The 20,664-nt window shown below is 54.3% G+C and overlaps 7 protein-coding genes across 7 annotated transcripts; 3 read left to right on the top strand and 4 right to left on the bottom strand.

Annotated features, from left to right (window-relative positions):
* Positions 1-203: 203 nt before the first annotated feature.
* CHGG_10712 (uncharacterized protein) lies at positions 204-1,149 on the bottom strand (the record flags this gene model as incomplete). Its single annotated transcript, XM_001228638.1, has 2 exons — positions 204-838; positions 924-1,149. The coding sequence occupies 2 exons, from the start codon at positions 1,147-1,149 to the stop codon at positions 204-206; spliced, it is 861 nt and encodes a 286-aa protein (XP_001228639.1).
* A 978-nt stretch (positions 1,150-2,127) lies between these two features.
* Positions 2,128-5,194, bottom strand: CHGG_10711 (uncharacterized protein; the record flags this gene model as incomplete). Its single annotated transcript, XM_001228637.1, has 6 exons — positions 2,128-2,350; positions 2,436-2,477; positions 2,529-2,610; positions 2,703-3,099; positions 3,354-4,874; positions 4,973-5,194. The coding sequence occupies 6 exons, from the start codon at positions 5,192-5,194 to the stop codon at positions 2,128-2,130; spliced, it is 2,487 nt and encodes an 828-aa protein (XP_001228638.1).
* Positions 5,195-5,799: 605 nt separating this feature from the next.
* On the top strand, positions 5,800-7,973 carry CHGG_10710 (uncharacterized protein; the record flags this gene model as incomplete). Its single annotated transcript, XM_001228636.1, has 2 exons — positions 5,800-5,854; positions 5,914-7,973. 2 exons carry the CDS (start codon positions 5,800-5,802, stop codon positions 7,971-7,973), a joined length of 2,115 nt encoding a protein of 704 aa, XP_001228637.1.
* Positions 7,974-9,817: 1,844 nt separating this feature from the next.
* Positions 9,818-11,378, top strand: CHGG_10709 (uncharacterized protein; the record flags this gene model as incomplete). Its single annotated transcript, XM_001228635.1, has 4 exons — positions 9,818-9,955; positions 10,335-10,677; positions 10,788-10,794; positions 10,850-11,378. The coding sequence occupies 4 exons, from the start codon at positions 9,818-9,820 to the stop codon at positions 11,376-11,378; spliced, it is 1,017 nt and encodes a 338-aa protein (XP_001228636.1).
* Positions 11,379-11,997: 619 nt separating this feature from the next.
* CHGG_10708 (uncharacterized protein) lies at positions 11,998-13,360 on the top strand (the record flags this gene model as incomplete). The annotated part of the gene is made up of 3 exons (XM_001228634.1): positions 11,998-12,183; positions 12,252-12,581; positions 12,638-13,360. The coding sequence occupies 3 exons, from the start codon at positions 11,998-12,000 to the stop codon at positions 13,358-13,360; spliced, it is 1,239 nt and encodes a 412-aa protein (XP_001228635.1).
* Positions 13,361-14,490: 1,130 nt separating this feature from the next.
* Positions 14,491-15,444, bottom strand: CHGG_10707 (uncharacterized protein; the record flags this gene model as incomplete). The annotated part of the gene is made up of 2 exons (XM_001228633.1): positions 14,491-14,934; positions 15,013-15,444. 2 exons carry the CDS (start codon positions 15,442-15,444, stop codon positions 14,491-14,493), a joined length of 876 nt encoding a protein of 291 aa, XP_001228634.1.
* An 882-nt stretch (positions 15,445-16,326) lies between these two features.
* Positions 16,327-20,427, bottom strand: CHGG_10706 (uncharacterized protein; the record flags this gene model as incomplete). Its single annotated transcript, XM_001228632.1, has 9 exons — positions 16,327-17,199; positions 17,433-18,002; positions 18,068-18,301; positions 18,470-18,685; positions 18,830-19,249; positions 19,314-19,626; positions 19,731-19,858; positions 20,041-20,229; positions 20,281-20,427. 9 exons carry the CDS (start codon positions 20,425-20,427, stop codon positions 16,327-16,329), a joined length of 3,090 nt encoding a protein of 1,029 aa, XP_001228633.1.
* Positions 20,428-20,664: the final 237 nt, after the last annotated feature.

Below are 20,664 nucleotides of genomic sequence, written 5' to 3'. Positions count from 1 at the left end.
ATATCACCATAGGTCCGGAGAGGTCGGGTGAGAGGGTATTCTTGCCGGTAACGAGAATCAAACCTAGTTTTAGCTCAGGTATAGAGAACCAGCGCTAGTCTAGAGGTTGTCAAATAAGCTCCCACCTCTACTCATGATTACATGAACTCCGATCTGATGCAAACTCAACGCAATAAAGGATCCCCCCGGCCCCTGATGTATGGTCATGCATTAATATCCGCCCCGTGTTGTAGTAGGAGAAGCACCAGGGGCTCGGACCCGCTTTCTACTGCCAGATGAAGGGCCATGGTACCCAACGAGTCCTTGGTATTCACATCTGCGGAAGCCTCTAGCAGTACTTTGACTACCGCCTCGTTCTTTCCTGCTACTGCTTTGAAGAGTGCGGTGCGCCCCAGGAAATCCCTTTCATTAGGGTCGGCCAACTTCTCTAATAGTAGCCTCGTAAGGACCTCAGAACCGCGTTCGCAAGCAAGATGCAAGGCCGTCGACCCGTTATGGTCTTGTTTCGCGATGTCTGCCCCGCGCTCGAGAAGCAATCGGGTTATAGACTCATTCCCAGAGTTCACTGCGAGATGAAGCGCCGTCCGGCCTTGTTCACCGAGAATCTCGGGGCTGGTTTGCTGGTGCGTCCTTTTCCAGGAAGGATCAAATGCCCACAGTGATTGGTCATCGCATGGCGAAGGGTTCTGGGGGGCCGAGGAGGGAGGGCTGACCGGGGCGAGGTCGAAAGTTGTTTCAGCCGCATTCGAGGTTGGTGGCGATGCTAGGATAGTATCGGCGGGTTCCAGCTGGCCGAGTGCGGCTTCTAGAGCTTGGATACGTTGTTTTTGATTTCGACCTGGAGGTTGCTAGTGTGAGCAATCTTCTGTAAGCAGCCGATTCGTTAGAGGATCAGGTGTAAAGTAAGACGTTGCTTTGCTCACGGTAGTTCCTCTGTGCTATCCGATTCTGCTCTCGCTTCCGTTCCCGTTTCTCCACGTCCTGTAGTAGTATCCGGGTTGCCTCTCCTGTGACGCCCCCAACGGCGGACAGATCCGAAAGCCTTGCATAATTGCCATAGCTACTAAGGTTGGCGTTGGAATGCATGCTGGGTGTTACACAGGGAAGGGTTGCAACAATGTCAAGCTTCAGGTCTGTCCAACCTGGCATTTTGATGGATTTTTCTTCCTGTTTTAAGTTTTCAAGTGACGAGCAACAGACATTTCACCCCGATGTGCATACCACGGTACCAAAAGAGGAAGGTAATTCCTCACCGGCCGGTGCGCTGCTCTCACCACGAGCCAGCTCTCGCGAATGATATGCAGGGGGGCGGCGCTGAGCAAATCACGCATGTGGTGTCTGATGCATCCCGCGGAGCAAGCGACTCGTATGGATGTACTATGTAAATATGGACAAGGTACTGCCCGGAGCTCGGCCTGCTCCTCCGGATTTTTGCATACAGAGTAGGGCTGTGTGGGTGGAGGCTGGATGGGAAAGAAGCCCCGAACCCTGGACGATATGAGAGGCTAATGCCGGCTTGGCTCCCGAACGCTCTCCGCTTTCGGCAAAGCTCAGAACGAACCAAGGGTGGAAAAGGAACGGGGTTGTGGGGGGTTCCGAAGCCCGGTTTTTTTTGGTCTCTGACGACGCAGTTTAACCTCAGTAAGCCCCGTCATCTAATCCAGCGCCTGTGTTATCGCGTTCGACGTGATTAGTCAATGCTGTGAAAAAGGCGAGACAATAGACGGGGCCTGTCACGGACTGTTGATCGGTTAGGCTGGCTCGATCCCAGTTGGTTGGGATACGATGCAAACTAAATGCTTGGTCGTATCAAGTTGAGTGGCAGGATGGGTGAGCAGTCACCGCCTGCTCAGAGGGTGGCCAAAAGAAGGAAGGCCACGATTGGGTTGGGATGAGGCGGAGCCAAGTCAGAGGGTATTCGCCCAGATGACGCCAAATCAGATGGATGGGACCCGCGTATGGGACAAGTCATCAAGGTATTGGTTCCTGTTGCAACCGCAATGGTTATGAGATGAGAATTGTTGAAGGCGTCTCTGGCAATTGAAGGACCAAATTAGGAATGATTGCCGACCATTGAGACCTCATGCTGACGGATCCCCATCGCCAGAGTCCACCGTCCTGCATTAATTAAGGATCTCCATAGTGCGCGCTGTCCCGAGGCGGGTACATCCTGCGGTCATCATAAACCCCGGTCCCCCGGGCCTCCCCGTTGTCCTTCCCTTGTTTCGGCTGTTGGGACAACGTTCGAGGTGCGCCGAGAAAAGGGGGGTGGTGCATTGACTGCATGGGCGAAGTGCTCCGACCCCCTTGGATCACACCCTTACCGCCTCGGCGCTGACTGAACCATGGACTGGGGGCTGGATTCGTACATGACATTCTTAAGGGAATAATACTGACTTTTCCGGCCCCACTTTGGGGGCGAGCAAGGTACAAACCTCTCATAGATCTGTCCATCCTTGGAGATGAGCGGTGGACTCCTGTAGATATCCTACCAATGATCTTACTTGGCTCCCCTAGGCAAATAGTACCAGTACACCAAAGCGACAGGTACTCGGTAGAGCGTGGGTGCAGCATCTTCTGTCAAATCGAGCCCGAGTTGGATGAAACCGACTCACCGAGCACAGTAGGTACATTATACGATCTTTGGCCATTTCCACAATATCACTCGTTCACACTCATTGGGGTTGTTTAACAGTCGGTACATAGCTTGTTCAGGAACCCTACGTCCGCGAAGATGATTTGCAGGCGGATCCACGCAAAGTCGGTTTCGGTGTCTCGGTTTTGTTGGCCAGAGGGCCGCCGCTGGGGTTGGAGCTGGGAGGCTGCGCAGGCACCGTGTTTGGTGTTTTCTAAGTAAATCGCCACAAATGCACCGCATCGGGTTTTGCCAAAAGCTATGGATCCTTCCGGTGCCGGAAGACTAGGGTTGGCATCCTCCATGCCGAAGGCGCAGTACGATACCACGACCTGCCATTCCCATATGCTTCTCGAGGTGGTACTGCGCCAATGCGGTGGCGTGGCACAACCCGGAGCCGGATGACGGCATCCGACGCACGGCGAACATATTCCGCGGCTCCCACGGATGCATTCACTCTCAGCCTACATACATATCCCAACTGTGGTCCGTGTCTTGGCCTAACCTTAACTGGCCTGGTCGTTGAGAAAGCACATCCGTACGATGTAACCTGACACATGCAGCCCTCTTTCTAAGCTGCCGCCCGAACGACGGGGAACTGCGCGATTGGTAGCAACCGGAGCCTCTGGTGGTGCAACGGAAGCTCCCCGTGCCAATCCTGCAAGATGACTTCGTGTCAGCGATCGATGAGATGACTTGGCACATGCGGGACACATACCAAGGCTGCTGAGAGCGATGCAAGCAGTGTCGCCTGCTCTTCCGTCCCCGCTGCTTTGACTCCCCAGGTGGTCCGGCCGCCGCCTGAGCACATGACAATTGCGATGACGCTTGATTCGGGAAGATTACTGTTCACAATGCCAGCGCTCGGCGTCCCGAACGCGCATGTAAACTCCAGACGGCAGTCGGCAAAGGCTGACAGGCCGAATCGGACGGCATCGAGCGTTGAAGCGCCGTGCCCGACTAGCTGGCGGGCCAGGCCATTGACGAGAATCACCGTCTCCACTCTAACCAAGGATCCAGAATCCGAGGAGTTCAAGGCTGTTTTGACCAGGGAAAGTACTCGCTGGTCCTGGCTCTGGACGTTATACTGGCGAAGGAAGAGGTTGGTAACCTCGTTAGGTAGTAATGTGCGCCCCTTGAGCTCGGACTCGGATTTGACAGCCAGTGAGAATGCGCCCAGGATGGCCTTGGGCGCTTCGAGCTGCAGAGCTTGCGAGAGGACCCAAGCGATGCCACCTTTGCCGCTCTGCGAATTAACCCTGATGACAGCCTCGTACGACGCCCCGATGTCGTGGGGGTCCATAGCAAGATACGGGACCTTCCAAGGGCGGGGCCGACCATGTTTGTCATCATTAGCGGTTGCATTCCACCTCTTGAAGCCCTTGTTGATGGCGTCTTGGTGCCCGCCGCTGTATGCAACAAAAACTGAGTCTCCCGCATACGGGGCTCGCGTGTGGACGGGGATTTGTGTTAGTTGCTCAACAATCCGGCGGATCCGCGGCAGATCGGAGAAGTCCAGGCCTGGGTCAATCCCCTGGGTGTATAGATTCAACGCTAGCGTCACCAGATCGACGTTGCCCGTGCGCTCGCCATTTCCAAAGAGGCAGCCCTCGACTCGGGTCGCCCCCGCGAGCTGACCTAACTCGGCAGCAGCAACAGCGCAGCCTCGATCATTATGGTTGTGCAGCGAAACACAGACCGTGGGGTCACCGGAGAAACCGCGAGAGAAGATCTCGACTTGGTCGGCGAATATGTTCGGACTTGACATCTCAACCGTCGCCGGCAGATTCAGGATTATGGGAACCTCGGCGGACGGTTCCCACGCCTCTTTCACCGCGCGGCAAATCTCGATAGCGAAATCCGGGTCTGTATCGGAGAAGGCCTCGGGACTCCACATCAGTGCCCATGTCGTGTCTTTGTGCGCCGGGTCGTCTTTGGTGACGGTCTTGAGGTACCTCGCATGTTCAACAGCGGTGCGGAGTTGGGCTTCGCGGGTCGTGCTAAATATGGTGTCGATAAAATTATCGCTGGTTGCGATGTAGAGGCTGACGATGATCTTCTTTGCTCCCTTGACGGCATCGACGGTCCGGCGGATGAAGTCCTTGCGACAAGGCGTCATGACTTCAAGCCACACATCAGGGGGCCCGTCGAGTACACATCTCTGCGCGAACTGGAAATCCATCTCCGACGATGCCGGGAAACCCACCTCGATCTCTTTGAAGCCGATGTCTACTAGCATCTGGAAGTAGGTCCACTTTTGCTCAGGGTTCTACTAGGCCGATATTATATCAGAACGTGCCGTGCCCTGCAACGCCTCATTATGTTGCTGCCACTTACCATCGGACTCGCTAGAGCCTGGTTGCCATCGCGGAGGTCTGTCGACAACCACCTCGGAGGCTTGGTGATCTTGTTGGACGGCCAGGTTCTGTCGGGCAGCGAGGGGCCTTTGAACGCCGAGTACTTGTCGGATGCCCGAGTTAACCTGGGTGTTGCGAACAGAATCAGCACCAACTTTAGAAATCCGTAGGTAGTCGAGAGCAAGAACTCGTACATTGGCATAGTAGCGCAGCAACTTTAAAACCAAACAGCCAGTCGTATTCTAGTGCGGGATTAGGAGCAGACGGGAATGAATGTACAAACGAAGAATACCAGCGGTTAGAAGTAGGATTTTACAATATCATTACCTCATGAGAGCTAGTTCTAAAATCCTACAAAGGAGCTCACCCAACACTTAAGTAGGCATGGATCAAAGTAAAAAAAAAAGTGACGGAGCAGCCCGCCTTTGCATTGGGTAGGTATGTGTATGCTGGTGTGCCTTGGATATGTGACATTCTGACTGCACACTCGATTCACCTGTCTAAACATTTGGTGGTGTCGCTTGGCTTACGTTGGAACTGAGTAACAGGGAGATCTTGATGTCAGGTGTGACCATGCATTCATCCTTCGGCGAGTCCATCGGTGATTGGCCAGCAAGCTCGTGTCCGCCGCTGTTGGGGCAGCACTCGGACATGGTGGTGCACACCCTGCATAGTTGAAAAAGGTTCCGAAACCTCATCGCAAAGGCAAATCACGCAAGCATCAACTGTACATGCAGGTCCGGCTCACCGTTTCACTTTCAACAAGCGAACCGATAAGCCCCCGAGAAGCACCCTAGGAGAGTGACAATGTCCACGACAGCGAATAGCAAGCTTTTATTGGTCGAAGGGAAGACGGGAGAAGGTAATGCGACGTTATTGTGCAGTCGGGGAGGGGCCGTTTCGTGCTAACTCGCCAAGCAGTCGTCTTCGAAGCCAGCTGGACGGCCAAGCTGAACGCCACATGCAATGACCCGCAGGACCGAAGCAGGCCCTTCGTGTCCTTGGACTTATCCCTCCAACCCATCAAGCATCAGGCCAACGGCGGTGACCCACATGGTGGTCGAATCGCCGTCGGACCGGTGGCGGAGGGAGACGATGAAAACCAAGTCGTCATCACAACCCCTTACGGCGAGACGCTCACTGCGACCAGCCATTCTCTTGGCTCAGTAGAAGCGCTCGACTTTTTGCGCCAGCTCCTGAAACATGCTCAGTCATCGAGACGGGCGCACTTGGCGAAGCTCATCATCCCGACTACTCCGGGTTACATCGCCCGGTCGAACATTGTGCAACTCCGGTTGAAGGATAGCGAGTTTGTTGAGCTTGTCTCGACATTCGCGACGCCCCGGCAGCATTTTGCAGGGGGCAAGGTAGCCATCGAAGGGGCAAACGACTGCTGCGGCTGGCTGAGCCATCTCCTCCGCAGGTCAGCCGCGGGCGTCTTGCTCAGAGACCGGGATGACAAAGGCGCCAAGATCAACCTGCACCAAGCATCCGCGGCCCTCGAAGCTCAGCTGGATGACCGGCTTTCGTTCCCATGGCTTACCAGTACCTTGCACCCCAGGAGAACACTGGCCATTATCGAAGCCGGCCGCGTCCACCCGCGCTATGGGGGAACGGGCCCTTCGGTCTACGGGGCGGCCAAAGCTCTCGGCATCGACATCATCGCCATGGACAATTCTGGCCACTGGATGGAAGACATTGAGTTTTCCGAGTGGCGCATGGCTTTTGTCCCCCTGGCCCTGCATGATCCGCCGCGGGATGATTTCACGGAGCGAATCGTGGAGACGGTGAGATCGTGCCGCATTCGGATCGACGGCTTGATGACCCTCTGCGAGTCGTACATGGGCCCCGTAGCGCGCGCTTGTGAGCAGCTGGGCCTGCCGACCCAATCCCCGATCCCCTACCTCACGGCAACGGACAAGTACCGGACCAGCATTTTTGAAGGCCACCAAGCCCATCTCGCCTCCGACTCTGACGAGGCGGTCACCATCGCAACAAAGGTTGACCTTCCGTACCCCTTAATCATAAAGCCGTGCAACGGCTGGAGCTCGGAGGGAGTGAGCTTGGTCCATCATAAATCCGAGATCCGCGCGGCTGTTGAATCCATTGACACGACGCGGCACGGAAATGCTTTTGTCATGGAGCCATACTGTGCTGGCCCCGAGGTTGACGTTAACTTGGTACTGTTGAATGGTGAGCTCCTCTTCTTTGAGGTGTGCGATGATATGCCGAAGACGGCCGAGGATGGGGAAGGGGATACCGCTGGAAATGTCAGCGGAGCCCAGGGCGGATCCTCTCTCAGCACCTTCATTGAAATGTGCAGTGTCTTCCCATCAGCTCTTCCACGGCGCGAGATCGAAATTCTCCGTGACTCTTTCCACGCCAGCCTGCTGCGCTTAGGCTTCGACACGGGCATGTTCCACCTCGAGGGCCGGGTCCAGGACTCGACGGTCGGGTATGCTTTCGGGCAGGGTGACGGGGTTGTGGATCTGAGACCAAAAGCTGAAACGCTACAGCAACCGACGAAAGCCTGGCTTATTGAGATCAACCCGCGGCCGCCGGGGATGAAGGGGAGCCTGATCATCGAGTCGACTTGGGGCGTCGATTATTGGGCCACTACCTTGTTAACCGCACTCCGAGACGATGAAAGGCTCCGAGCCTTGTCACAACCGTTTGCCTCGGGACCACAATACACTAGCGCGATGGTTTTTATTCCAACTGAGTACAACGCGGAGGTTTGCGAAGGCATCTTTGACTCGGACGACATAGTGGAAGAGCTGTTTTCCCGGCGGCCGGATCTTGCCCGCCACGTCAGCCGGAGTGGATGCCTCGTCCATCGTGGTCAAAAGATCCCGCATCCCCAACGGGACGGCTACAACTCCTTCCTTGCGTGGTTCAACGTCTTCTCGCGCAAGAGCAGAGCGGAAACGCTGAGGTTAGCGACCGAGGTGCGGAGAGAAGTGCGATACACGTTCAAATAGTCACAGGGACTCGTAGCAATATTATAGGCTTACCTCGTGAGCATCGTTCCTAGCTAAATACTAGTTACAAACCATGGTAAAACTGTGTTCTAAATCTCGGTCTACCCTGCAATTAAAATATAAAACACATATTGTGTCGCTCTGCTGGTTTTGGCCCGCCATCACCGGCTTGCACCCCCTGTTTTACGGGAAACAAACAACAGGACCTACCAGTGGAGACTTACACAACTCAGCGAGGATACTAAAGTAAGAAGGGAGATGTAACGACGTCCTCCATTGGTATTAGCAAGCAGACAAGCTAGGTACCATTGGAGGTGGTGGTAGTTGGGTGTAAAGTGCACCGTTCCGATAGGTCCCCGATAGGTGTTGGAAACGACACTCAGATCGAAGGATGGGGAGAAAGAATTGATTGATTGTTCCTCTCAGTGGCGGGCATCGCCCTTACCTCCTTTATATACTTCTTGTTCAGACCCTGGAACCCCTCTAATACTAGTGCATCGGCAACCAGGCTCCGGTGTTTCAATTTGCCACAACTTCCAACACTGGTATCCGCAAGAAGGTTCCATGTGGCGAATCCAACAATAGGTACCTACCCACTGATCATTCAAAACTTCCAACTCCGCTGGAGAAAGATAACTGCTAAGCCATGGGAGTGGATACCAAGATACCTCAGTTTACAACTCCTTTATCATTACATTACGAATCGACATTGATTTCGCCCCTGCTCAGCGGCGCGATGCGCACCCATGAACTGGAATAAATTCGCCCACAGCGACGAGCCCTCTCCCTTTTCCTCATGATCTTGAATAGCTTATGAATCAACATTGTTTCTGCCATTCAGGAGGCAAGCAACTGCTCGCAAATGTAAGACTGGTTAGCTAGAAGCTTGAGGTCGTGTGGTCTAAAGATTAGGTCGAATAGGGGCTTCGAGCGAGCAATGTGTTGGAGGTTGTGGCACTTGGCACTCGGACATTCGGTTGTAGAACATGTATGGCTGCCTAACATGGGCGCAATGTGGTGGATTCGCCATATAGAACCTTCTTGCGGATACCAGTGTCAGAAGTTGTGGCACTTGAAACACGGAAGCCTGGTTGCCGATGCGCTTATGTTAGATGGTTTCCAGGGGTTGAACAAGAGGCTATAAAAGGAGGTCAGGGCGATGCCCGCCACAGAGGACGAAGATCAGAAAAACCTTCAATTGATGACTTCTGGGATGCTCCGAGTATCCCAACCCACTGTTGTAAGCTTCAAAACATTTCGTGTGATAACCGTGGAATCGTGGCTGTTGGTCTTCTTCCAACACAATGTAAGGTACGTTAGTTACTCTTTCTTACCCTCCGCTTCATTCCAATCACCTGTTCGGGGCTACTCTTGTGTTAAGATTGGCTCAGGGATAATCCTGCTATATATTCATCATCGATATTTAGCGTTAATTAATGTAATGATGTCTTCTTTTCGAAATAATCCCTAAAATGTAAGGTAGCCTTGTATTAGTTAATAACCAACAGTTTGTTAAGGACCGACACATCAGGTTAAAATTAGTCTTGCCAACTCCGACACCCTAGCAAATTTCACACGCAGTTATGTAGTATTGTTGCATTCAGAGATCAATGATGCGGCGGCTCCGAAAGCCCAAGATTCGGCCCGTTTACTCCAGTCCACAAAGTGGTGACTGGACCTCGTGCATATTTAGGGCGGACATGGCCCCAAGCGTAGAAATCGTAGCCGGCACTCCACCGCAGTCCTCGGTAGTACTCGGTTCCCTCACGCCGCCAAGGATCGCCTAGTCTTTTCTCCGCGCGGGGCCCCGGATCTTGGGTCTCGGGAATGGTGGCGTAGGCACCATGTGCTGGACACGAGGGGGAGCCGGGGTGGCGGAGGGACAACGGACGGCTCTCTGCGACGATAATACTAGGACCTCGAGAAGGGCCGACTTCGGTGGAACTACTTTAGAGCCCGAGCAAAGGCCGAATAGGATGGATGTAGAACTTGCGCTAGAAGATTGTTCTTACCCAGGCAAGCCTTACTGGCCACCAAGGTTGATGGAGTTGGGATACTTAAACAACAGGTTACGATCCTTTGGTCAATATTTCTTTTACCAACTCCCAGGTTGTTACCAGATCGCGCACCACTCCTGCAACAGTTTTTTTTTTTTTTTTTTGGAACTTGCGGTCCGCCTTGACGACTTGCCGCGAAGATGAAGTTGGTTTACGGAGCGACGGCAATCTCGACTGCGACGCTGGTTTATGGCCATGGGTATCTAACCATTCCGTTTAGTCGGACTCGACTCGGCGCAGAGGTGGGAGCACCATTACATACCCTAGGTGGAAGTTGCCGTGGATGCTAATTCCGTTGGGACAGGCTGGCCTTGATTCTTGCCCGGAGTGCTCCATCCTCGAACCGGTCGTGGCGTGGCCCGATCTGACCGCTGCGCCGGTTGGACGGAGCGGCCCCTGTGGCTATAATGCCCGCGTTAGCATCGACTACAACCAGCCGACTTCGAACTGGGGAAACTCGCCAGTCGCAAGCTACTCCCCTGGCCAGGTTGTTGATGTGCAGTGGTGTGTCGACCACAACGGTGACCATGGCGGCATGTTCAGTTACCGGATCTGCCAGGACCAAAGCCTGGTAGACAAGTTCTTGGACCCAGATTACCTCCCAACGGAGGCCGAGAAGCAAGCTGCCGAGGACTGCTTTGAGGCAGGTACGCTCTCCTGCACTGACGTATCAGGACAAGACTGCGGCTACAACCCCGACTGCTCTGCGGGTCAACCATGCTGGCGCAATGACTGGTATACGTGCAATGCTTTCCAGGCGGATAGTAGGCGCGGATGCCAGGGTGTCGACAACGCTCCTCAGGGCTCTTGCTACACCAGCATTTCCGGAGGATTTCCCGTTACGAAAAAGATTCGCATCCCCAACTACCAATCCTCTCATACGCTCCTATCTTTCAAGTGGAATTCCTACCAGACCGGCCAAATCTACCTTTCTTGTGCCGATATCGCCATAGGGGGCGGGTCCAACAGTGCTACCACGCTATCAACCAGCACACGGTCGGCGACGGCAACACCCGGCGCGTCTTGTGCCGCCGCCGCTTCCGTGGCGGTCGCCTTCAGAACTCGGGTAACCACCAGTTGGGGTCAGACCGTCAAGATTGTCGGCTCCATCCCCGAGCTCGGCAACTGGGATCCCTCCCTTGCGCCGACTTTATCTGCCGCTGAGTATACCACCTCCAATCCAGTTTGGACCTCCACCATCAATCTGGCCGCCGGAACCAAGTTCGAGTACAAGTTCGTGAAGGTGACCGGCAACGAAGCGGTCACATGGGAAAGCGATCCTAACCGATCATACACCGTGGCGAGCGGCTGTGATACGACTGCTGTAAGCGAGTCGTCGTGGCGGTAAATGCAATCAAGGGCTCGGTCGACGTGCAGAAGGACAGCTGGACGGAGAGGGAGGGCTCGATGGGGCAGCTTGCTCCGCGAGCGTTATTGGTCGATAATCGCACTGCTTGCACCAAATCCAGAAGTGAAAGGACTTGACTTGGTGTGTTTGTCGGGGTGGGGATCTTTAGTTGCCCGAGTGCATGTTTGTACATACTTCAAACCATGAACCTTGCAAAATGATGATCTATTTCTCGTGGAGCGTTCGCGAACTCGACGTGATGCTGTCTGGAATGGGACCACGGACAGGCATGGACCGCGTCTCCCAAGGTCGAAGCACATGCAAGAACTGGGCACGGAGCGGAGAATCTCGGATAAACCCGACCGAGAGGGAGCTAACACACGTTGGGTTAATTCCCAAGGTAGGACGAACGGAGAGGAAGCAAGAAAGGCTGGAAGAGAATGCTCGCCTGTCCCTGCCAAGACTTGCCAACCGTTCCCCTTTCAGGAGGGCGGCGCAACGCACTCCGTTGCTAAAACCGGCAATGGAAACTGAATGTCATAAATATCAATATCATGGCGGCGTTGGGCTGGACTGAATTTCTTCAAGAGGTTATGTTCTGAACCATTGAGTCTTTACAATGTATGTCCTTACATCAAAGCTCCTCGCCACTGGCCTCCTGGCCCTCTCGGCGGCTGCCGCCCCTGCGTGCCCTGGCCACCCCAAGGACAAAGAGTTTGTCACTGTCCAGGGAGACAAGTTCAAGCTGTCCGGAAAGGACTTCCACTTTGCCGGAAGCAATGCGTACTATTTTCCGTTTAATGGAGTGCGTAATTCCCAAGTGCGGAGGTACATTCGTTGCCTTTCTAACGCTAACAAATTGTCGCTCGCCAGAACCAGCAAGACATCGAGAAGGGCTTAACAGCGGCCAAGAACGCGGGTCTTACGGTATTCCGCACTTGGGGATTCAACGATAAGAACAGCACTTATATCCCCGGTGGCTTGCCAAATTACGGCGGTGAGGGTGCAGGCCCGTCCGATGTCGTGTTCCAGTGGTGGCACCCCAATGGTACCTCCACCATCGATATCAGCGGTTTTGACAAAGTGGTGAACGCTGCGGACAAAGTTGGCATCAAACTTCTGGTTGCACTGACCAACAACTGGGCCGACTATGGGGGCATGGACGTCTACACCGTCAACCTCGGGGGCAAGTACCACGATGATGTAGGTTGATCTCTTCTCTTTCACTCCTACATCTTGTGAAACTGACATAAACCTAGTTCTATACCGCTCCCAAGATCAAGGATGCATTCAAGCGTTACGTCAAGGAGATGGTGACTCGCTACAAAGACTCCCCAGCCATCTTCGCCTGGGAACTTGGAAATGAACCCCGGTGCGGCGCTGATGGAGTCCGCAACCTGCCGCCTAGCGATAATTGCACACCAGAGGTCCTTTCTTCTTGGGTGTCCGAGATTAGCGCATACATCAAAGACTTGGACAGCAACCATCTCGTGACATGGGGCGGCGAAGGCGGGTTCAACCGCGAATCCGACGACTGGGCCTACAATGGTTCGGACGGTGGCGATTTCGACCACGAGCTCTCCATCGACACCATTGATTTTGGCGTCTTCCACTCTTACCCCGACTGGTGGAGCAAGACAGTTGAGTGGACAGACCAGTGGATCCGTGATCACGCCGCCGCGGGCAGGCAGGCTGGCAAACCTGTCGTACATGAAGAATATGGCTGGCTGACGCCTGACAAGCGGCTCGAGTACACAGGCAAGGTAGACAACCGGTCCCGCGTCGAAGTTCTTGGTGGTTGGCAAAAGACAACTGTTGAGGAGAAGTTGGGTGGGAGCATGTACTGGCAATTCGGCTACTCGGATTACTCCTATGGCCGGAACCACAACGATGGTTTCACCATCTATCTGGATGACGAGGAGGCGCAGGCGCTGGTGTACGGGCATGCCAAGGAGATGAGTGCCCTCAATGGTGCGGCGTAAAGGCGAGGGGTTCGATGGACAGCGCTTGTTGTAATATCTGTTTGTAATGATACCGATCGACGTGGCGGCCAAGATTAAGTTCCCGATTCGATCCCGCTTTGACGACTGATTAAGCATGACTCTTCGTTGATCTTCTTATCCTACGAATCAGCGCTGTATCACAAGAAGGCCAAGGCGGCCCAAGCCGGAAGTATCTCAATCTTCATTGGTAATCTGTCGCCTGTCCAGGGGCTGGGCACTGTATTGAAAGGTATAAAGGGGCCAGCCCCCTCCCCGATCTCAGTTAAGCCTAAGTTCGAAATAGCGGCGGGCCATTCGCAAGGCACACCTCCACACAAGCAACGTCATGTTATCCAACAGGTCAACGCTCCTTCTGCTCGCCCTCGTGGCCGCTACCTTTGGTCAATACACCGGTCCTTGTTCGACTTCGGCATGCGGGGCTGAGGGAAAACCTTGCGGTAGAGGTTATCTCTGCGTACCCTACCCACACACCGATCCTGCCCTAAGAAAGGGCTGTACGTGTAGCTATGGTTAATGGGACATGATCTTGACCGAAGCCGCACTCAAAGGTACGAGAACATACCAAGAGGCGGGCATTGGGGTATGTGTGCTAAGTGGGTTACAGGACTTGGGGTTGGGTAGATTGCCTGGAGAGAGGAAGTCGTCGGTTGTGAAATGGCCTCCAGTATAGGAGGGGCAAGTCCTGGACTCACATGTATACATGTCTAAGGTAGCGAGCTGCCTTGACTTCAATTGGCAGGCAGCTAACGCAGCTGAGTCTTTGTATTATCTATTCCGCCCTCTCAACAATAAACCCATTCATTTACTGCCCCGGTTTCCGACTATAGTGACAGGAAGCCTTTGGCGATAGGGAGACATTCGTGGACTCGCTAAGTTATCAGTTTTCCGGCTGGAGGTAATGATGTTTGCCTCGGAGTCCAAGAGGGGCCGTCATGCTAGCTACGTCTTATTCCAACGGTTCGGGGAAGGCGAAAGAGATGTTAGTGGGTTGGTGGCTGCGAAGAGAGATGCGAGGAGAGATTTAGAGATATACAAAGTTTCTAGAAACTAATAACTATATCTATAGAATGCTTGAAACCTCCGCTCAGTCCAGTGTTGGCGATGCCCATTCAGAGGAGGCCGAACCAAGTTAGGGCTTCCGTTTCATTTGTCGGTACAACATGACCGAAACCATGGCCCCAAATTCCTTGTAGGCGGTCACCGTAGATATATTTGGTTAGCCTAGATCCCGGGTTGTTGTCGAAGGTCTGAGTCGGACTGCCCGCGTAGCCAAAGACGCCAGACCATTCCTTCACAGACTCGTTGAAACTGTTGATGTTGAGCGTCGTGTCGACATCCCCGTGAAAGACTTGCATCTTGGGGTACCGGCCATTGTAGTTGGGATACATGTCATGGACCATGGATGCCCACTCCGCGGGTGTATGGTGGACCTGGCCGCCGGCACATTGGCTGTTCCAGCCCCTAACCGTGCCGGTGTAAAAACACCCGGCCGGCTCTCCACTAAATTCGGAGGCGGCCGCGAACAGGTCGGGGTAGACGGCAGCCATCACTTGCTATATTAATATCCAATGTTAGCAATTCGACTCAGCGGACAGGACGCAAATCTGAGTCAAGGACACAGAACTACTTACCGTCATCATGGCACCGGATGACTCGCCCGTGACAAACACGCGGTTGGTATCACCGTTGTACTTCTGGAGGGCGTACTTGACCATGTTGGCTAGGCCCGTGCTGTCGCCACCGCCATCATGGGTCAATGTCTGTTTTGACGAGACATCCCAGCATGCCCCGTCGGTCGGCGTTTGGCCGTAGATCAACACATAGCCGTGTTGGTCCGCCAACTGGCCGTACTTCGTAGTCCCGAAAAACGCGTTCGCTGTCCAAGCACAGGCGTGCAGAACCAGCACAACAGGCGGTTTTGCTTGCAGTGTAGCGGGGACATAGATGAACATTTTGATGCCTGATGGGTTATCGCCAAAGTTCTGGACTTGGGTAAGAGAGGCTCGCTTAACAAGCTGATCTTGCGCGTCAATAGCAGCGGCATGGGCCCCCACGAGAGCCATTAAGCCTACTACAAACCCGGAAAAACGCATTATATTCTCGTCTTCGAGGAGATAGTAAACAAGTGTCTAAGGTAGGTGAGTACAGCGAAATGGCCCAACGTGAAACAGTAGGGCTTAAGGGTAGCTTTTTATGTTTAAGAAGTTTCTATAGCGGACGGTGATACTCCGAGCGCTAGGGCATAAGCGTTCAAATTGAAACGACGAAAGGGGGTACGTAAAGAAGGATTGATGGAAACTTGGTCCGAATGGCCCACGGCCGAGGCATCCTTGTGCAAATATCGAGTGTAGAATCTAGCGTCCCTCGGGCTAGCAGCGATGTAGCTACCGAGCGCTATGCGCTCCAATCGTATAGTTTTCTAGGTCGATGTAACGGTATGTATTTATAACCGGCCCCAGTCGCGCTAGGTTTTAGCTTGCAAGTCTTTTTCCATAAAGGGCCATGTCGCTGTAATGTAGCAGCGCTCCCGCAGAGGCTGAGCCCGAGTTAACTATCAATACTAAAAACAACTCGATGGAATTTATGATGGTCGAGTTTTAGGCCGAGCTAGCTGCCGAAGATGCCGAGCGACTTCGAAAGGGGAAGTTGTGACGAACCTACTTTAGGACCCTGTCCTGTTAGGGTTCATGTCACGAATATGCCAACAGATGGGGTTTGGGAGGCGCAGGGCACCAGAGCCAATCGCTAAACGAACCAATCGGATCGAAGGACAAGGACGCCGGGATGCAAGTGCGATGGTGCTATGACGCTAAGACCAGACATAGCACTTAGCAACATAGCACCGGGCATCCCGCACCAAAGGTACGGCGGTACCTTTGGGTTTCGATAGGTATATAGTCACTCGTTCTGGAGAGCTCTGGGAGTTCTCCAGTTAGCAATCACAACTACAGTTCGCTACAAGCTCGGAAGCCTACTGTTGAGACAAGCCTTTGTTGTGCACCTCTTGGCTGCACCGAACCTAAGCACCCTTGAGAGATTACCTTCAACCGAAGCTGAACCCTAACAGGACAGGGTCCTGAAGTAGGTTCGTCACACTCCATCTCCTTCATCGACCTGTCGTACTCGGCATAGATCGGCTTGTTCAGCACCGGCGGCAGCTGGAAGAAGTCTCCGATCAGAATGACGCTCAATCCGCCGAAAGAGAAGTTATTCTTCTCCGGAAAGATCTCGCGGAGCCGCCGATCGATCCAACCCAGAGTCTTGAGCCCCAGCATGCTCTTTTCGTCGATGACGAGGTAACGTACACCCGCAAAAACACGCTGTAGGTTCCCCAAAACAGTGGGTATTTCGGTCAACGGGCGGTAGTTGCCATCGATAGGCAAGCGGGGGAGGGAGTGCAGCGTCTGGCCATTGATCTGGTTGCTCGCGACCCCGGTGGGTGCGGCACGGAGAATGGGCGATTTTCGGCCGGGGAGAGTTTGCTGGAGGTGAGACGACAGCATGTTGACCATGTACGACTTCCCGGTGCCTCCGCCGCCGTCAACATGCAACAGGATGGGCGGTACGCTATCCCGTTCTAGGTGGCCCATAATAGTGTCGTACACGATCCTCTGTTCCCGGTTGAGGGTATCCCGGGCCTTCAGAGGAATGTGTTCGACATCTCCCGCCATACTGGGGTGCTTGACTTTGAGAAGATCCCAGTATTTGCCGCTGTCGAACCGTTCATCGATATACCGGCCGATGTGGGGATGCCAGTCGTACCTGATGTCGATATCTCGCCCAGTCAGTAGGTCGATCTCCTCGTGTTCTGGCTGGAGCTGTCACACGGATCACCACGTGGACGCAACCATCACCAATCGTCTTCAGAAATCAATGGCCACTCATCGGTCAGCCTCACTAATTTTATTGGCGTCCTCGTCAGACGCCCTTCCTCACCTTCTCATCGAAACCCTTCATGTATAAGAAGACTCAGAATGTCAGATAGCTCCAGAACTTCTCTTTCTCTCTTCATGGACTTCTCGAGGCCATTGAAGATTATTCTTATTAATACATTTGGTTTTGCCGGTTCCCCCGGCAGCTGATTGTTCAAGCCCTGGAATTCCACCCCTTGTAACAGGAGCTCAGGCACCATGCGTGCGAGCTCCTGCCAGTCTTCGAGACTGATATCTTCCTGGAAGGGTACAGCCCGGAACTCGTCCTCGTCAGCCGCGGGTTCTGGCGCTTCCGCCTCTCCGTAGTGGTCATCCTCATGTTCATGGTGCTCCAAGCAGTGCTCATATGCCGCCACGTAGCCTGAGAAACGGGTACCGTCGAGGGTTAGAAAGCCGCCGCATTCCCGATGAGGATGTGCCAGCATAAGCTTGACCCGGCAGAAGTCCTCGAACTGTACGTGCCCATGGACCGGCGTGTACCGCGGGAAGTAATACAACACCCTGGGCCGAGCGGGTGGGCGCCATTCCCTCCAGTTGCCCGGATTTGGCGATTGGAAGTTCCACGTCTCCAAGAACCTGAAATACGACACCGCCTCCATGTCACTAAGCCGTTCCAAGTATTTCTCGTACGACATCTTCTCCGTCTGGACAGCCTCATCCGCTTCCGAGAATTCTGCCTCCCGTAATCCCTCTCGCCAATTAACTTGTTCATCATCTTCGAGACAAACGACAGCATGGGGTTCCCGTCCGAGACGTGTGGCAACATGGCCCCGGCGATCTCGGCGTACGTGCTGGTCTTGGTCTCGGTCTTGCTGCAGTATTTGGCGGCGTAGTTGATCACCGCCTCGATCCCGGTGCAGGGCGAGATGTCGGTGTTGGCCAGCCAGCAGAGCGTGATGAGCCGGTTATACTGGTTCATGGGGGAGTCGTTCCGTACCGCCTCAAACGACCACCACGTCTTGCCCGGCCTTCCAATCAGGCCGGCTTTCTCTCGATGCGGGCGGGGAAACAGAAGCCGGCATTCCGGTTCGGGTCCCGGCTCGCCGTTCTCCTCTGCCAGTTCCGCCGCGCGTTTGTTGATGCGTAGGCAGTAGGTGGACGAGCAATGATGCCGTTAGCACCGGTTGAGGATGCGATCCAGCCACTCCCATGTTACTTCCGTCTGCAGGGCGTCGACGTTCAGTGGGTTGCCGCCATCACCTCCTTGTCCAATCCGATGGGGCTGGGGGTTTTCCGTCGAGATGTGGTAACCCCACAACCGTGCGAACCTCGCCCTCTCCTCATCTGTGCTGGTAGCCTGCTGCGGGCCCTCTTCAAACCAGTACAGCCCGTGGTTATGACTGCTGCCTCGTCCTTGCCATTCGTACCGACACTAAAAGTCCGAAAGGTTGAATTTTTTGGTCAACACCACGTCTCGGAATGCCTTGAACCGCGCGGTGAAGTACCACGCCGCGATATGGGGGTTCTCACGAAGCAGGCGACCGGACAACGAGATCCGGGCCGGCTCGTCCAATACCTGCCACCGCTCGAATTCCGGCATGTGCCGGTAGAGGTCGGGCCAGTGCAGATCGGCTGGGCTCAACGTGATGAATACGCCGGGGACGCCCATGCAGTGCGCGAAAGATTCGCACTCCCTGCGCCGGCGGTACCAATAGGGTCTCGTACCCTGAATCGCCCCAGCAAAGCGGGAGATCTGGTTGAGGATCGCCTGAGCTTCAGGACGGTCGGGATCCTCCAGTGCCTGCTGTAACTCCGCCTTGGTTAGGACGGTAGACCGCTGCTTGTTGACGTAGAACCGGCTGTGCCCATAGGCCTGCTGCCGCATGAGGGTGTTCAATGTGATGTAACGGAAGGTATGATGGCGGGCAAAACGCCCATCATGCCACTTCATCGCATGCGCCAAGTAATCCGAGTACCTGATGGCGCATTGCCTCGGCTGGATGAAATCAGCAAGACCGCGTGGATAGAGGCTGGGACATGCTAGCGACAGCAGAGCCTACGACCGGGTTAAACTCGTTAATCGGCGTGGATCTGATGGGAGGCATAGAAAGGTGGTGAGCGTCGCGCGGTTGCTGCTGCATTGGAGGACGTTCTTGGTTCTCTGGGCCGGTGTTTTCGAGTCCGCCCTGCAGCAGGACAAATTCCGAATCCTTGACCAGCACGTTGGGTACAGCTGCTTCATCGAACCCCAGTCCATCCTCGCTCTCCGGCCTATCACCGTCGACTGGGCCCTGGTCGGGCTCGAGGTCGTCCCAGCTGCTCACTTCGTGGATGGTAAGTTGATCGAAGATGGACTCATCTTCGGGTAGCTGGCTCAGATTTGATTCGTTAAAGAGAAATTGTTTGTAGCCAGGATGGTTGTGTGACAGGAAACATTACCGCCCCATGCCGAGACTGAAAAGCCTTTGACGGCTTACGCTTTGAGCGAATTTATCCCGGCTTGAGCAAAAAGAGCAGCTCCAGGCGAGTGAGCAGGAGGTTGACGGTACGTTGCCGGCTTAGAGCACCTAACCGGTTCGATCCACAGCCCGCTCCTTCCCTCGAGCTAGTACCCAACCGCTCTTGCATTCGAGAGCAGTCACTCTACGGCTTAGAGGAAGGAACGGCTTCAACAAATAAGCCGCTTAAGGTCGTAAGCCGAAGAGAGAGCACTCGCTGCTGTGAGCGAATATGTCCCGGCTCGTGGATACCCGCCTTGCACCGCTAAGAATGGAGCCAGGTAGCCACCACTCGGCGTCGAATGCGGAATCGCTTGCGAAACTGCCGGTCCATCGCGGGATCGGCTTCAGAACCGCTCGGACGCAGAATCACGATATCCAAATCCTTGGGCAGCAATGGAAGTTCGTCATAGATCTTGCCTACGTCGCGAAGGAAATGAACAACATGGCCGCGATATTTGTACTGCTGGCCCCAGACCTGAAAGCCAAAAGTAAGAAGCAATGCCAACAAAGATGGAAAGGAACACACCGTAAACACGTTGACTGCAACGTGGACCCGCGAGATAACCATCTCTTCGGCGGGATGGGGGATGGGTAGAGAGTCTGGCATCTCTCCAAAGTCCAGGTGGTTCTCGGCGGAGTAAAGGGAAAGGCTCGTCAGCCCGCTTCTTGTCATCCTTTTGGTGACAGCGTTTGCAAACTCCATCCGCCTTTAAGCAACCCCCCAGGCATGTTTAGTCAGTCTATTTATTACCCTTTCTTTCCTTTTTCTCACCCGGCGCCCTTTCCCTGATCTGCTTTCCTTCGGACTCGGGCTTCCTTTTTGTTTCTCGTACCTACACATCACATAAAATAACACGTATATTTCTGACAACACCTCGCCATTGGGCCCAGTTACTTCGCATTCGCTTCC

The sequence above is a fragment of the Chaetomium globosum genome, genomic scaffold (assembly GCF_000143365.1).
Source record: "Chaetomium globosum CBS 148.51 scaffold_7 genomic scaffold, whole genome shotgun sequence".
Classification (NCBI taxonomy): domain Eukaryota; kingdom Fungi; phylum Ascomycota; class Sordariomycetes; order Sordariales; family Chaetomiaceae; genus Chaetomium; species Chaetomium globosum.
Note: the sequence above shows the minus strand (reverse complement) of the source record. Positions and strands in the feature narration are given on the sequence as shown.